The sequence below is a fragment of the Squalius cephalus genome (genome assembly GCF_949319135.1).
Source record: "Squalius cephalus genome assembly, chromosome: 11".
NCBI classification, from domain to species: Eukaryota; Metazoa; Chordata; class Actinopteri; order Cypriniformes; family Leuciscidae; genus Squalius; species Squalius cephalus.
Window position 1 is genome coordinate 37844656 of NC_137132.1, and position 16887 is coordinate 37861542.

At 41.2% G+C, this 16887-nt stretch overlaps 1 protein-coding gene across 1 annotated transcript in view; it reads left to right on the top strand.

Moving 5' to 3' along the window:
- Positions 1-8388: 8388 nt before the first annotated feature.
- Positions 8389-16887, top strand: part of gfm1 (G elongation factor, mitochondrial 1) — a 31674-nt gene continuing 23175 nt past the window's right edge. Inside the window, exons 1-6 of the mRNA XM_079885649.1 lie at positions 8389-9818; positions 12786-12938; positions 13627-13759; positions 14871-15075; positions 16422-16538; positions 16628-16778. Coding sequence (XP_079741775.1) covers positions 9744-9818; positions 12786-12938; positions 13627-13759; positions 14871-15075; positions 16422-16538; positions 16628-16778 — 834 coding nt within the window. The 5' untranslated portion in view covers positions 8389-9743. The remainder of the gene's footprint in view (positions 9819-12785; positions 12939-13626; positions 13760-14870; positions 15076-16421; positions 16539-16627; positions 16779-16887) is intronic.

The following is a 16887-nucleotide window of genomic DNA, read 5'->3' on the forward strand; positions in this document are numbered from 1 at the left end:
CTGACACAGGCAAACACACAACACAGCTGACACAGGCAAACACACAACACAGCTGACACAGGCAAACACACTACACCATTGACACAGGGAAACACGCAACACAGCCGACACAGGTAAACACGCAACACAGCCGACACATGGAAACACGCAACACAGCCGACACAGGTAAACACACAACACAGCCGACACAGGTAAACACACAACACAGCCGACACAGGTAAACACACAACACAGCTGACACAGGGAAACACACAACACAGCCGACACAGGTAAACACACAACACAGCCGACACATGGAAACACACAACACAGCTGACACAGGTAAACACACGACACAGCTGACACAGGTAAACACACGACACAGCTGACACAGGTAAACACACAACACAGCTGACACAGGTAAACACACGACACAGCTGACACAGGTAAACACACAACACAGCTGACACAGGTAAACACACAACACAGCTGACACAGGTAAACACACGACACAGCTGACACAGGTAAACACACAACACAGCTGACACAGGTAAACACAGCTGACACAGGTAAACACAGCTGACACAGGTAAACACACGCGCTAGAAGAGTTTTTGTTTTGTCTGTTTCTGGTCCCGCTTCGGATGCCACGATGCCATCAAGCGGTATCTCTGGTCGTAATCAGTCCTTCACTGACCAATCAGCGTTCATTAGCAGAATGCTAGTGTGTTATGGGTAACAACAACTCAACCTGTAAGAAATCGAAAGGACATACGTACTCGTTCATTCAACTTTCGACCTATAACCCATGTTGAACTTGCAAAACCTACAATCAAATCTGAGATTTCTCAACAGCAATCGGGTGAAAGAGACAAATTTAGCCGTCTAACGCCATAGACTCCCATTCACTTTTCACTCATGGGCGATCGCCCCCAGTGGAGCTCTGGTGGAACTACAACCAAAATTCGGTACAATAGGACTTAATAGGGAGTGGCCAGGCTCTCCGTAGACGGGCTCTGGTGTTGCGATCTAAATACAATAATGATGTCAACCCAAAAATGGCCGCCCTCAACCTCTAAATCAGCCAATAGTGAGCCTGGAAGAGTAATCACGGCAGAATGACACCAATCATTTCATGTAATTATAATAAAATAATAATGTATTGTGCAAAATATTCACAAATAAGTATTGATGGTGTGGAATCGTTTTCTATGTCTTCTCATTTAAAGTTGGAGCAATGATGCGAACATGAGTTCTGTCAATGGATCCCACAACTCCAGGGAAGCTTGCAATCCTCATAAAGCGGCTTGCTTTTGCCGCATGGTTTAAACATTAGTTGGGAAGTCAATGAACTGCCATAACTCTATGGTCAAAAGTAATGTCCAGCCAAGGAAAATTGACATCTTGTTGCGTAGTTATGCTTTTTATTTGTGATAAAGCAATGAAACATGCCAATTTGTGCGAACAAAATTTTTATTGAGGCTGTAATAGAAAGAAATTATGAACACATGCAAAGAGAGAACCAACAAAATATTAAATTATTTATACATAACTGATTATGTTGTAGTCAATGCTTTTTCCCGTGAGCTTTTATTTTTCTATAAAACCTGTATTTCCTTTTTTGCCAAATAATTTTGTCAGAATTTTGTTCTTCCCTCATATTTAACATTTAAAAATATATAAAAAATATTTAGATGGATTAAGTGAACCCTTCAGACATCGCTTTTGGCCACTACTGTGTGTTTGGTGTGGTTCGTGCCACAATAGTGCGATTTAAGTCCCTGCTTACTGTGGACTGATGAGCCCGAGTTATCACCGGTGCACTGCTGCATTTTTAAAGTCGCCAAAAATGTCATTATCACTTTGATTTCTGCAGTTAAAGCATTGAATTTTAGAGTGGGAGAAGTTATCAGATTTCTTATGAGGTCAATTACGAAAAGAACCTTGACGATCAAGCTTGTGTCGCTTTACCAACTCCCTGTCATCATATAACTTCAACACATTGTATGTTTCATTGGAAAGTGTGTGGTCTCCTTCTCTCTTCGTCCATATTGTTACTCCTAACTAGGCTAGGATACCTCACCAGCACTCTTAACTAATTTATCACTCTTGACTAGGGATAAGAGTAAAATTACGTCATTCTTAGAATTTTGACACACTTAAGACTAAACTTTTACTCGCTGAGAAAGCAGGTTGTCAAGAATATTGCTCACAAGGTTTCACAAGGAGAGTTCTCAGGTAAGTAGAGTGGGTAAGGATCTGTAAACCACATTGAAGACCACTTGGTAAAGAAAAACACCACAGAGCGAGCCAGGCTAAAGCGAGGATGAGGACCAATGGCAAAACTGATGGAGGGTGGGACCAGGATGGAAACAGAGACCTGACTGACAGAGGTGGAGCTTTGAAAGGTGAAGACCCAGGCGAAGCAGAAGAGCAAGTGACACTAGGCGTGTTTACATTACAGATTTGTGCAAAACTTTTGCGATTTTTTCTAAATATCGATAAAAAACTATTGCGAAATGACGGCGTTTCCATCAACCGATGTTATGCGACTAAAACGTCATTTTTTCCTCTCGCGATAAGTCATTCCAAAAATCATGGCAACAGACGTTGGTAGGTTTATATATATCACAGCCACGTACCGCACTAGACATTATTATTATTATTATTAATGGAAGGAGACATAGTGTGTTATCCAAGCATTAATGGTAAGGAACGAGCCTTATACTGTGAGCGGCACATATGAGGTGTTTCTGGGTGTTTCTCCCTCAGTTCTGCTTGTGATTGTGGCATTTCTTTGAGGTTTAGAATCCAGTATTTCTGTAATTCTTTTGTCTTTTATAAATTTAATAAAGATCTCAGTCTCGTATTCTGTCCAAAACACCGCGTCGTCTACGTCAGGTGACTGTAAATGCGCAAAAACTGTTTCCATTGCAGTTTTGCTAAATATTCTTTTTTCGAATTGCCTGAAAAACCACCTCATGCGAGCGGAAAAGGTTTTTTGCGATAAATGGGAGTTTTTGTGAAATTGACGTGTTTCCATTGGGCGTATTTTCAATTCGCAATTTCAATTTGCTCAATTTGAAGGGTAATGGAAACGCGGCTACTGATGGATCTGGAGACCGAAGCAGAGCAACAGTGACGAGCATCCAAGTCGGAGCCAGGGTGCCGGAAGACTGAGGCGGAGCCGGTGGGACTGAGGACCAAGGCGGAGCCGGAGGGATGGCGGAGCCGTATGGAGCTACAGGCGGAGGAGATGAATACTGAATAACTGAGTCTCTCTTTACCAGGGTGCAGGAGTACTGTATATCAGATGACTGGAGAGTGACGGAGCAGGCAAGCATACACCTCTTTGTGGAGTATGGAGAGTAGACAGGTGAGTAGGATCCTTTAGGCTGAACATAACTGGAGATTGCTAGAGTTTCACTATGAAAGCACTGGATCCACAAACAGAGGCAAGTATTTGGAGCTGCTTTCTTTTCTTTTGCTGAAACACAGACTTACAATACCACCTGTCCACTAACAAAGAGTTTTGTGGGACGTCAGGCAAAATACAAAACGACCTGTTATGGGAAAAGAGATAAAAAGGGAGATTAATAAAGCACCCTTTGTCGCTGTTATGGTGGACGAGATGACAGACGTGAGTAATGCAGCGGTGGCAAGGGAGCCCATGATATCGCTGCCCTTATTGTCCGTTTCTTGGAGGAATATGAACGTCTGGATAAAGTTGTGGCACAGTGTTTTGATGGCGCAGCGTTCATGTGATCTGGACTAAATGGGGTGCAGGCTAAAGTTAAGGAGAGGGCACCTATGGCCTCATCCATACACTGCTGTGCACGTCGGCTGGATTTAGGACTGACTCAAGGGGCCTCAAAGCTTAATAAGATCTTTTGTGCCCACCTAAATGGCATAGCTGCATTTTTCTCTAGATCCACATGCAACTACTAGATGAAATTTGCCAGCGGTGTCTTCCTCGTGTGGCACCTGATTTCCTTCAGCAGAAGATCTGTGTGAGAGCATGGGACAGCTGTACCTTTGGCATGTTTGGCGGTGACTATCCCTGTGTCCCCTGCTTCTGTCGAGCGGATATTCTCAGCCCTAAAGCAAAGTAAAACTTGTGCCAGAAATAAGACTGGACAGACTCGACTCTCAGCATTAGCCTCCATGGCGATAGAAAAAGACTTATTTTTGGGACTGAAACGCACAGATAAGCTCTACAAGTAATTGAAGTCTTCTTGAGGAAAGAAAGGAGGATGGATTTTGTGTTCAAATACTTATATTTATTACTTATACTTAAAAAATTATAGTCAACCCTGGCTAATCCGGGCCCCGCTTTTTCCATGCTGAATATAATTTTTTTTTTTTTCCCGTTTTTTTTTGTTGTAAATTTATGATCGAAACTCAATTTTTTTATTTTCAAACATTTCATACTATTAAAATAGTGATTTTTTTTTTAAGACTTTGTATTATCTTTGAACCATAGACTATCCACTGAAATAAATTTATGTCATACTTTTAATTGTTCAAAACATTTGGTAAGCTTTTTCAAGAACTGTTTATTTTTTTGCATCATCTTTCTTTGCACAAAAACACACAATTTGCCTTAATTTCAAATCCAAAGGAACAAAAACAATCCCTAGGGTTTCCGTAGTCGGAGAACTCAGAAAGTAACTAATTACAAAATGCACGGGAAGCCCGGGGTGGACTGTATTTGTCACTTTATTAGGTTAATGTTGATGCTTCTCTAGAGATGGTGTGTTTGAAGCAGAGAGAGGAGCATTTCATATTCATATCTGGGCCATTTTGCCATAATTTCTTGAATTTTGTCTCCCGATAATGTCTGACCCTGCTTTTAAGAGAAACATCTCTGATCAATAAAACACTGCTATCATTATAAATGTTTCCGACATTAGAAAGAGCGACACATTTGACATTAAAGCACTATAATTTGAAAGGAAAAGTGGCAAATGTCAGAGAACATCACTTTAATGACAAAATATGATTAATTTGGCCGACTGTTGACAGCCTTAAGCTACAACTGAAAACATTATTTTGTATAAAGAGGCATGATGTTTTGGTCATTTGGCCAACTTATGTAATAATTAAAAGGGGTTTCAGTATGCAATGTGCACTGCCAGTTTGCATTAGGCTAATGGAATTGTAAATGCAAATGGAAACCTGTTGAAACACGTTAAATTGGCAGTAAGTAAAATTAAAACCAATTTTTCATGGACAGCTAAATAAATGTGTTTTCAGTAGTAATGCTCCGGCACTCTCTAGCTGTCAGGAAAACACAGCTGAATTGGCTTTCTTAATGCGCAAATTACAGCATGATAAATAAATCAAAGGCATGGTTGTTTCAACCCAAATTTGGGTCAAACATGGACAATCCCAACAGTTGGGTTTGTCAATTTTGACCCAAATCTGGGTTGAAACAACCCAGCATTTTTTAGAGTGAAGAAGGCTTAGGTAAACACAAAAATTAGCTCATTTTAAAGCATTGTTTTTAAAGTACCTGAGTCACACGAACAGGAATGTTTATTTCTTCAACCACGCATAAGAACGTTTTGATTATTGATGAGTACCAACACAAACCGAAAGTTACATTTCATCATGGGGCATTTCTAGCGAAACCCGTTGGAGACCTGGACTGGAGTTACTGGTTTATGACTTGTTCATGAATTTATTACTTTGTCAAAACCATATAAGACATTTAAACGTTACAAAAATACAGACTTTCCTCGTTCTTGGCACTTTTTTTCCGTTCCAGAAGGATAGTTTAGTTTTGCAGCCATCATGTTGTCAAGACGTAGGCCTATTATCTGCCACACTGCAAGCTGTCAGAGGCCAAAACAGTTACTGAATAAATATAAATCATTATTACAAATATTTCCACATGATCCGCAAATATTTCTACATTCCGCAAATGTTTAGTAGACGCCGCACATATATCTGCATGTGATATAGAAACATTCACATTATGGTAAATATCGTCATGTTTACAGATGAGCAAGGGGGCCCCCTGGTGGTTAGTTTGCGTATAAGGAGGATCGGCACTGCCAAAGGATCACTTGTGTGGACCTCAAAATAACAAAACAGCTTTCATAAAATTTTTAACAAACATCCCAACTCATCATCAAAATATATCAAGCAGAGAATCAAGACCTTGCAGATGAGATGAAAACTGTCCTGGAGGATCCTGATAAGCAGGCATGAGTCCTATAGGCTACTGATGAATCCCTTGGAATGGTTATGTGGTTCATGTGACACTTCTGTGACTGTAGTCATTTAGTCTTTCCTAAAGAGATACGATAGATCGATAGACACCCTATCACACGTACACACCACGGCTCTACAGGACGCAATATCCAAGACTCGTAGGTTTTCAAATCACATTTTTATTGATCACCATACTTTTATGAGATGTGTGATTATATTTAATAAATGGTTTTCCTCAAGCGTTTACATCAGGTTTACACATTATGTGCCATGTTTTGTCAAGAGTGTATTAGAGCTTTGATTTTTAAATTTACACAACCATTTTTCTTTAAATGTGTACACTTCTGAGGACACTTCTTGAAGTCACGAGGACGATACGACACTGTCAATAAAGAGACGTCTAAACTTCAGCATCATCATCATCAGGACCTAACCTTCCCACTGCTTTTATGGTGCTCTGTAGACCTCTATATATAGACTTATATGCACTTACTGGGTTGTTTTAACCCAATGTTTTTTGACAACTGGGTCACTCAGTTCAAGAATTGACTGTTCACTCGCTATCTATCATATCCACCACTTGACAGGTGCCATTAATGATTTAATCAATGTTATTCACTTCACCTGTCAGTGGTTTTAATGTTGTGGTATCGTGAGTCTCTCACCTTCACAGAAAATAGCTTAATTCCACGTTGCAAAATAAGGTTGAAAGTTGCGTAGGTCCCCGAACAACCAGCGTATCACTATAATGATGGCTAGATAAATGCTTTCTGAAAGTAATGCTCTGGCACTATCTAGCTATCAAAACTAAAGCATGATAAATAAAGTTTACTCAAGAAAATGCATCAGTTATTCTCCAAATATGCTAACTTTAGATGAATGTGCGTTGCTTTGAAGGAGACACAGGAGTCACGACAGGTTGCATGACCACAGAATGGGTTTATTTCTTATAGTCTACACCACACACACTCTTCGTCCTGGACATGGCCGTCAAACATCGTCCACTCGGGATTTCTAAAATGGCTTGACACACGTGAACAGAAACCACATCTCAATCTCAGTTAGATGAGTTGGACTCAGAAAAAGCAAAAAAAAAAAAAAAAAAAAAAAAAAAAAAAACGTTATATCCCAGTGGATTGATAAAGGAGAAACAAGTTCATCATACTTATTCAGCCTTAAAAAACAGAGACAAACACAGAAAAAAAAAAAAAACCCGAATAAGCTCGAGATTAAAGATATAGCCTTGAAATCTGGCTTTTCTATCGTAACCTTTATAAATCTAAATATAAAAAGGCGGATTGTGATTCTTCATTTGGAAATATTAGAGATCATATCCAAAAACTAAGATAGGAAGAGTTGACTTTAGTGGAAATTGATGTGGCATTAAAAACGGAAGATCACCAGGTATCGACGGTTTAATAACATAGTTTTTAAAGCATTTTTGGAAGGATATGAGGAAATTATTAGGCTACATGATGCATTTTTAGCATGCATTCAGAAAAGGAGCTTATCCTACAGTTAAAACAGGATTAATAACCTTGCTGGCGAAAGCCAAGACACATCTGCTGTCATCAGATAACTGGAGACCAGTAACTCCATTATGACTTGCATTGGTTTATGCTAATCGACTTGGAAAACTTGTGGAAGAGTTTCAGTCAGCGTTCATTAAGAAATCCGAAATCATATTAGACTAATCCTGGATATGATCGATTATCAGTCAGTGAGACAATCAGAGAGACTTATTTTATTTATTCTTTAACGCATTCAATACCGAGGAACATGCTGAGTTTTGCAAGGTTATAATAATATTTATGGTTATATATCCCTCAATCCTGGAATTGAAATCTAACGTGGAATTAGACAGGGTCGTTCAATTTCTCCAAAATTGTTTATGCTATAACTGTCAATTATCCTCAACTAAAATTAATAACCATGTCTGATTATGAGTATCGAATTAGTCAGTTTTGCGATGACAGTAATATTTGTAAAAGTTTTGTCAAGAGTTATCTCTGTGTTCATGTGATGAGGGAAAGGACAGAATCCATTCCTGATTAAATCTGAAGTGAAACATCAATATCTTATGCCGCGTTCCAGGCAACCTAACCCGTGTTTTTCCAACTCGTAACTGGGAGTGCATCGATATAGTACGAGTTCACGGGTGGGAAGTCACGGGTTTGACTGCCGTTCCAGTGCACTTTCACGGGTAACCTATAAGGTTGGGAAAACACGGGTTACGGTTGCCTGGAACGCTACAAAGTCGTGAGTCGTGGTTTGAAGTCGTGATTTACGTGCTCAAAAACCTGCCTGGAGATATATGAAAACTCTCTGAATCGCTGCTTATGAGAGATCTGTCTGTTATGGGCAGAATCCTTCTAGAAATATCTCAACTATTCTGGTTATGATTCTCCTCGGCTGATCAAAAAGGTTAACTCTATAATGTTCAATGTTATATGTAACAAAACTCATCATATTAAAACATCCCAGATGATTAACGACTATAAAACGGAGGTCTGCAAATCATATTTAACACAGTCTAGCTAACTCAGGATGGTTTCATAAAGTGTGTCTCCAAGAGAGTCGGAGGATTAGACTTTTTGCTGAAATGGGATTTTAAACTGCGTTCAGATTTCCACACTTCTGGAAAATGATATTAACATGGCATATGGCTCCACCCTGTGCAATAATAGAGCCATTACAATGAGTATGAAGACGTTATTCAAACAAGAGTGGCATGAGAGAAAAGGGTTATTATGTTGTTGATTTATTAGATGAAGCTGGTCAATTTATTCAATTATTATCACTATGGGTAAATATACAATCAGTTACATCAAAGCAAGTGTAGCCTAATAACAGTAAACCTTCTTTAACTTGTTTTAAAAATGAATGTAAAAATGATGTAGCATCCATTAAATACTCATGTATGAGTCTCTCTCCTTCTGAGATGTTGTACTGCTTAAATGTTATTTATTTATTTGTTCTCTCCTTGCAGGCTGCAAACCCCTTATCTGTTACGAAGATTATGCTTTTGTTTATTGTACTAAATTTGCTGTTGTTTATTGGTTAGGCATAGTCTTATATAGTGGAGATTTAATTACATGTTATAGGCCTATATTTCACATGCATATTATTGTTCCCTACTTGAGTTTGTAAACTGATCCATACGAAGAGGATAAGTAAAAGACAAAAGATAAACGGTTAGGTAGCCTACCATACATGTTCTCCGAAATAATGCTAACAAGAGATAGATAAATAAAAATAAACGTTTCGAAACAGTTATGAGGCAACGAAGACTCGTTTACTGAAACCACGTGACTTTGGCAGTTTGACGCGCTCCGAGTCACTGGATCCGTCGAGTAACATATGATTCACTCAAGGGTTCGAAGCTTCAGGAAGCGCGTTTCGGAAATCTAGTTTTGTCCCTCTCGGCTCGCCGTAGAACAGGAAGCAAGCTGTTTCACAAGCAGCCGGTCGGCGTGACTTTGAGCTCATGTGTGTGTGTGACACCAGAGTAAACACACCACTCACACACATCTACTGTAACTCAACATGCGGCTTCTGAGAGCAGCGACAGCTTTAACGCGACTGCACCCGCGCGAGCCCGGACACCGCACTGGAAAACAGGTGTGTGGATGAACTATGCAGCTGAATATAAGTGTGTGTGTGTGTGTGTGTGTGTGTGTGTGTGTGTGTGTGTGTGTGTGTGTGTGTGTGTGTGTGTGTGTGTGTGTCTGACTGATCATGTGTGTGTGTGTGTGTGTGTGTGTGTGTGTGTGTGTGTGTGTGTGTCTGTGTGTGTGTCTGTGTGTGTGTCCGTGTCTGTCTGTCTGTCTGTCTGTCTGTCTGACTGATCATGTGTGTGTGTGTGTGTGTGTGTGTCTCTGAGCGTGTGTGTGTGTGTGTGTGTGTGTGTGTGTGTGTCTCTAATCGTGTGTGTGTGTGTGTGTGTGTCTCAGGTGTTGATCCGCTGCTGTGTTCTGTGTGTGTGTGTGTCTCTGTTCGTGTGTGTGTGTGTGTGTGTGTGTGTGTGTGTGTGTGTGTCTCAGGTGTTGATCCGCTGCTGTGTTCTGTGTGTGTGTGTGTGTGTGTGTGTGTGTGTGTCTCTGATCATGTGTGTGTGTGTCTCTGATCATGTGTGTGTGTGTGTGTGTGTGTGTGTCTCTGATCATGTGTGTGTGTGTGTGTGTGTGTGTGTGTGTGTCTCTAATCATGTGTGTGTGTGTCTCAGGTGTTGATCCGCTGCTGTGTTCTGTGTGTGTGTGTGTCTCTGATCGTGTGTGTGTGTGTGTGTGTGTGTGTGTGTCTCTGATCATGTGTGTGTGTGTGTCTCTAATCATGTGTGTGTGTGTGTGTCTCAGGTGTTGATCCGCTGCTGTGTTCTGTGAGTGTGTGTGTCTCTGATCATGTGTGTGTGTGTGTGTGTGTGTGTGTCTCTCTGATCATGTGTGTGTGAGTGTGTGTGTGTCTCTAATCATGTGTGTGTGAGTGTGTGTGTGTGTGTGTCTCTAATCATGTGTGTGTGTGTGTCTCAGGTGTTGATCTGCTGCTGTGTTCTGTGTGTGTGTGTGTGTGTGTGTGTCTCTGATCATGTGTGTGTGTGTCTCTGATCATGTGTGTGTGTGTGTCTCTGATCATGTGTGTGTGTGTGTGTCTCTGATCGTGTGTGTGTGTGTCTCAGGTGTTGATCCGCTGCTGTGTTCTGTGTGTGTGTGTGTCTCTGATCATGTGTGTGTGTGTGTGTGTGTGTGTGTGTGTGTCTCTCTGATCATGTGTGTGTGAGTGTGAGTGTGTGTGTCTCTAATCATGTGTGTGTGAGTGTGTGTGTGTCTCTAATCATGTGTGTGTGAGTGTGTGTGTGTGTGTGTGTGTCTCTAATCATGTGTGTGTGTGTGTCTCAGGTGTTGATCTGCTGCTGTGTTCTGTGTGTGTGTGTGTGTGTGTGCGCGAGTGTGTGTGTGTGTGTGTGTGTGTGTCTCTGATCATGTGTGTGTGTCTCTGATCATGTGTGTGTGTGTCTCTGATCATGTGTGTGTGTGTCTCTGATCATGTGTGTGTGTCTCTGATCATGTGTGTGTGTCTCTGATCATGTGTGTGTGTGTGTGTCTCAGGTAGGGGTGTAACGGTACACAAAAATCACGGTTCGGTACGTACCTCGGTTTTAAAGTCACGGTTCGGTTTATTTTCGGTACAGTAAGGGAAAGAAATGCAAACATTAAACTGCAGGTTGTTTATTACTATAAACTTTTTTTTAACAATTTGTTTACACTTTTTTAAACACTTTTTAATAAAATATAATAAAATAGATATAAAATAAAAAAAAAAGAATAAGAAATAAAATACTGCTGCAAAGTTCTCCACTAAATAAAATACTCTCAGTCTCAAACCAATATCACATAATAAGATATAATGAAAAATATAAATAAATAACTATGATTACAGTGCAGCATTACCAATCCCAGCTTGTAGGCCTGCTCATATTTAAAAATTAAGGCTGGGAATCGATAAAAAAAAAAAGAACTAATTAATTGCACAATTTGCTGTAATTAATTGCAATTCCTCCAAGCTTGTAATCATCAATAATTAAACAATCACCTAATTAAATGAAACACGGGGAAAAAAGGAACAGAAAATAGCCCTATATTAAAATAATATTAAACATAAATATATCAATGTATTATTATTTTTCAATAATCAATCAACATAATCAATTTAAGAATTTTTTTTTTTTTCACTTTTTTAATAATTATCAAAATAAAATATAGTCCAAAGCTATTATTACCAGAGCTTGTGATCAGAGCAGGTCATTTTACCATTTTTGCCAGCATAACTAAACCAGCTCAGCAAACAGAAGTGTACTACTGAGAAATTTCACCTGTTTTGGGTGTTTTGAGTGTTTGGGCCGTTAACGACAGAGCAGAACGCGCAGCGCAAACACGGACTCGAACATTGAGCAGAGAGCGCAGCGGGCCGACACACACACACACACACACACACACACACACACGAAACGGAGAGTGCGGCGGCGCACACGGAGCGGAAAAGCTTTTTTTCGCCCTGCAGTCTATTTTATTGGTTTAGGTTACAGTGACGACGGGTAAAACACTGGTAAAACATTAGAATCAGCTGCAGGGCGGGATTTGCGCTGAACGCGGAGACTTCCGCCACTTAATATGTTCGTGTAGAAACACGAAAATGTACCTATGTTCCGCACACAAAATATTGCATGCAGTCATTCGGTACACACGTGCACCGAACCGAAAGCCCTGTACCGAAACGGTTCGGTACGAATACACGTACCGTTACACCCCTAGTCTCAGGTGTTGATCCGCTGCTGTGTTCTGTGTGTGTGTGTGTGTGTCTCTGATCGTGTGTGTGTGTGTGTGTGTGTCTCTGATCATGTGTGTGTGTCTCTGATCATGTGTGTGTGTGTGTTTATTTCTCTGATCATGTGTGTGTGTCTCTGATCATGTGTGTGTGTCTCTGATCATGTGTGTGTGTGTGTGTGTGTCTCAGGTGTTGATCCGCTGCTGTGTTCTCTGTGTGTGTGTGTGTGTGTGTGTGTGTGTCTCTAATCGTGTGTGTGTGTGTCAGGTGTTGATCCGCTGCTGTCGCTCGTGCTCGAATGGCTTCGCGCCGAACGAGCGGATCCGGAACATCGGCATCTCCGCGCACATCGACTCGGGGAAGACCACGCTGACGGAGCGCGTGCTGTACTACACCGGCAGGATCGCGGAGATGCACGAGGTGAGCCTCGCTACACACCCTGCTGTCTTCATCATGCCCTGCAATATACATCTGTGGTGTCTCCAGAATGTGTCTCAACATCCCCCACAGAGCATTCATTAGAGCTTGTCAAAGTGGCCGCTGTGAGCAGAAAAGTGTAGTTTTTGTGTGTGTGTCCCTTTAAATGCAAATGATCTGCAGAATCTCAGCTTCAGATACTCCAGCAATAACAACACACACCAATCTCACTCCTCCAGAATCCCAGAATAACAGTAGCGAGTGCAGCCTTACGGAGAGACTCAGGAAGAGCTTCTGAATGATTAGTGGAAACATCTCTGCGTTTGGTCTCTGTTGTCGCTCGCGAAACCAAATGTCGGCTGGTGTGTGTAAACGTGCAGATTAAGGGCCGTAATATTATAATAAGATCCTCTTCCTACGTCAGAAGGAGAGCGAAATCAGTTCGGCTTGTTTTTTCACATGCTTGCAGAGAAAGGCTTGCCTAAACACAGTTACTGGGTTTCGCTTTACATGTTCTCTGGGTTGGCAGAAGCACCGGGGACATGATTATAGCACTTACACACAGAAAAACTCAGATTTTCATGATATGTCCCCTATAAATGCAGCTGAGAATGTTCTCAGGACGCTCTGACAAGGTTCTCCAGAGGTATCCTTCTCCCTGTAACGTCTCCATAACGTGTCCTCCTGTCAGGTGAGAGGGAAGGATGGAGTGGGGGCGATCATGGACTCGATGGAGCTGGAGAGACAGAGAGGAATCACCATCCAGTCCGCCGCCACCTTCACCATGTGGAGACATCACAACATCAACATCATCGACACGCCAGGTGAGCCGCCATCTCTGAGGAGACAGGGGGTCATGTTAGCTAGGAGAACACACTCGCTCCTGCAGTCTCGAACACTTCTGCTTATAGAATTTGAAATGAACTTTTTTACTCACCGGACAATTTGGCGACCAAATTTTTAAGTCACTGGCCATTCAGAACTGGAATTATACCCATTTAATGTGAACAGATCTAACACAATGGAGGTGGTGCAGCTTTAAATGTGTGTAGTGGGTTTAGCTGTAAATGAGTAAATAAGATGAAATTAAAATAGATAATATTATGGAATGTGTTAATACAGTGGAAGTAAGCTGTATATACAGGGCTCCAGGCTCATGTATTGATACATTTAACAGCAAAATTGTGGAAATGTTTGACACGTCAAAGGAAACCTTTGTTTTTGGAGACTTTAACATTGAAATATTTTCCCCACTCTCTTAAAACCATCAAGAATCACAGCCAATAGTTCTACATTAATTGAGGATATCTTTCATCTCCCTGTCTCTACTACACCGCAACACTTTTCTCAGAATAAAGATACAAAGAAACAAGAAGCATGTATAGTCTAAGACGACTCAAAACAGCAACATCCATTAAAGCCTTTAAACGATAATTAAACGTACAGACTTGGAATGAAGTCTACTTAACTAATGATCCAAATGAATCTGATGATAAATTCTTGTCTATTTTTATCCACCTATTCAACAAACATTGTCCTGTGCGAGTATGAAGCCAAACCCTGGATCACTAGACTAGAGGACTACAAAAAGAGAAAAGAGAGCAAAGGTCGGCACCGATGGCCTCGTGGTCAGTGCTCCGACATGTAGCGCCGTTGTGTAGTTCGAGTCCCGGCTCGTGGACCTTTCCCGATCCCGTCCCCCGTCTCTCTCCCACCTTGTTTCTTGTCAACTCTATACTGTCCTGTCACAATAAAAAAAAAGAAAAAAAGAAAAGAGAACAAAGGAAGCCGAACTCAAATATAAACTATATAAAAACAAGTGTTTTTGATTTGACAGCGTTACTCGCCATAGTTGACTTTTACCCGCATTTGGGGGTGTTCATTTCAAACCCTGGCTGTGGTGATAGCGTTTGGTGTGTGTGTGTGTGTTGTCAGGTCACGTGGACTTCACCATCGAGGTGGAGCGGGCCCTGCGTGTGCTGGACGGGGCCGTGCTGGTGCTGTGTGCGGTCGGGGGGGTGCAGTGTCAGACCATGACCGTCAACCGGCAGATGAAGCGCTACAGCGTGCCCTTCCTCACCTTCATCAACAAGCTGGACCGGCAGGGGGCCAATCCGGGCCGAGCGCTGCAGCAGCTCAGGTGATGCGCCGCCAGAGGTCACAGGTCACGGACCGCAGGGGGCTTCCTGACAAAACATTCTGTCATCCCAACCCATGTGACTTTCGTTCATCTTCAGAACACAAATGAACCTGAGAGATTTATGTCCCTCTTACGAAGGTCTATTCACCCAAAACTTTAATTTAGGCTTTTATTCGCATATAAAATTGATCATAGCACATATATAAAGCACATCAGATATGATAAACAGAAGCTCAAACGTACTTGCTTGGGGCGCACCAGAACAAACCTTATTGACTCCATTAAAAATCTGTGCATTTGCGTTTCTAAGATGAACAGAAGTCTTGGGTTTTGAAGGAAATAATGGCGAGTGAATTTAATTCGGCAGTCAAACAGATATTTACTGCACTCACACATATATGTACATAATGATAATATATTAATTGAGCTCTCTTTCACGTCTTCTTGCGCTTGAACGGACATATTTACACAAAATTATCCTAGTAAACATAGTAAATGAGGAGATATGTTGAGTGAAAATAAATATTTGAGAAATAAAATGCATGTGTAACAGTCTATTGGATCTGTGCATTAGCTCTTAAAGTGACAACAGCCTAATATTCCCGTTGCTGTCTGTGTTTTGATCAAAATATAAAAAAAATATTGTGATTTGATGTAATGACCAAACAACAAAGGACAAAGAAAAAAATCACTCGCTGCTTTTGGCTGAAAAACTTGTACCTTTAATAAGGATTCATCTGTTTAATTTATACAGTCAAGATCACGCATTACTATTTTACATTTGATTATTCATTTTCTCCACCTATTACTGTTAGACTTACCTTAGAAACATGAACAGCAGTGTTTATTTTCTTCGTATGTGTGTTCTCCTGTTTTTGTGCTATTGCTCGTAATTTGATTTTGTTCTTATTTTATTACTGACAGTTTACTTGTCTTTAACAATATTTGATATTTAGTTAATTGAGTTAGATTAGTAGTTTTTGGTGTCACAACCTTATTAATCAAGGTTAAGGGTCAAGACAATAACTAAGCGTATTTATTTTTTATTCCTTTTTTTGTGGTGGGGCCAGTAGAAAAAATCCTTAGTGTTGAACTCTAGATGGCGCAGGCTGAAGGTCCTTTACATGCAATCTGCAAGCAGTGACATCATTACGGCATGGCACAAGCTGATTGGCTCAGCTGATCCTGCAGCCAATGAGATGCTTGCTCAGCATTTCAATAGTCTGGTTGAGTGTTAGCTGTTCCTCTGAAGCCCCAGATCTAGATCTGACACAGCACTGATGAGTGTCTATTAATGCTGCAGATCTTACAGGCTCTCAGTAAGGCTGTTTTATTTTCTCCTGCAGGACTAAACTGAATCAAAATGCAGCGTTTGTCAACATTCCCATCGGGCTGGAGGGAAATCTGCAAGGCATCGTGGATCTGATCGAGGAGCGCAGCATCTTCTTCGACGGCCCTTTCGGGTAGAGCATGAGTTTGGTGTTGTGTAACTGGAGACGTGCTGCTGATCACATGGTTTCTCATCATCTGTGTGTTTCTCGTTTGGCTGAAGCCAGAGCATCCGCTATGCCGAGATCCCGGCGGAGATGCGGTCCGAGGCGTCCGACCGCAGACAGGAGCTGGTGGAGTGTGTGGCCAACGCCGACGAGACGCTCGGAGAGATGTTTCTGGAGGAGAGAGTTCCCACTGTGGATGACCTCAAGGTCTGTCTGCTTCCTACACACACTTTACTTTAATGTGTCCTTGTTACAGTGTGATTAACAAGTAATGCTAATGTTTAAGGTTAGTTGTGATAAGCTTGTAATTGTGCAT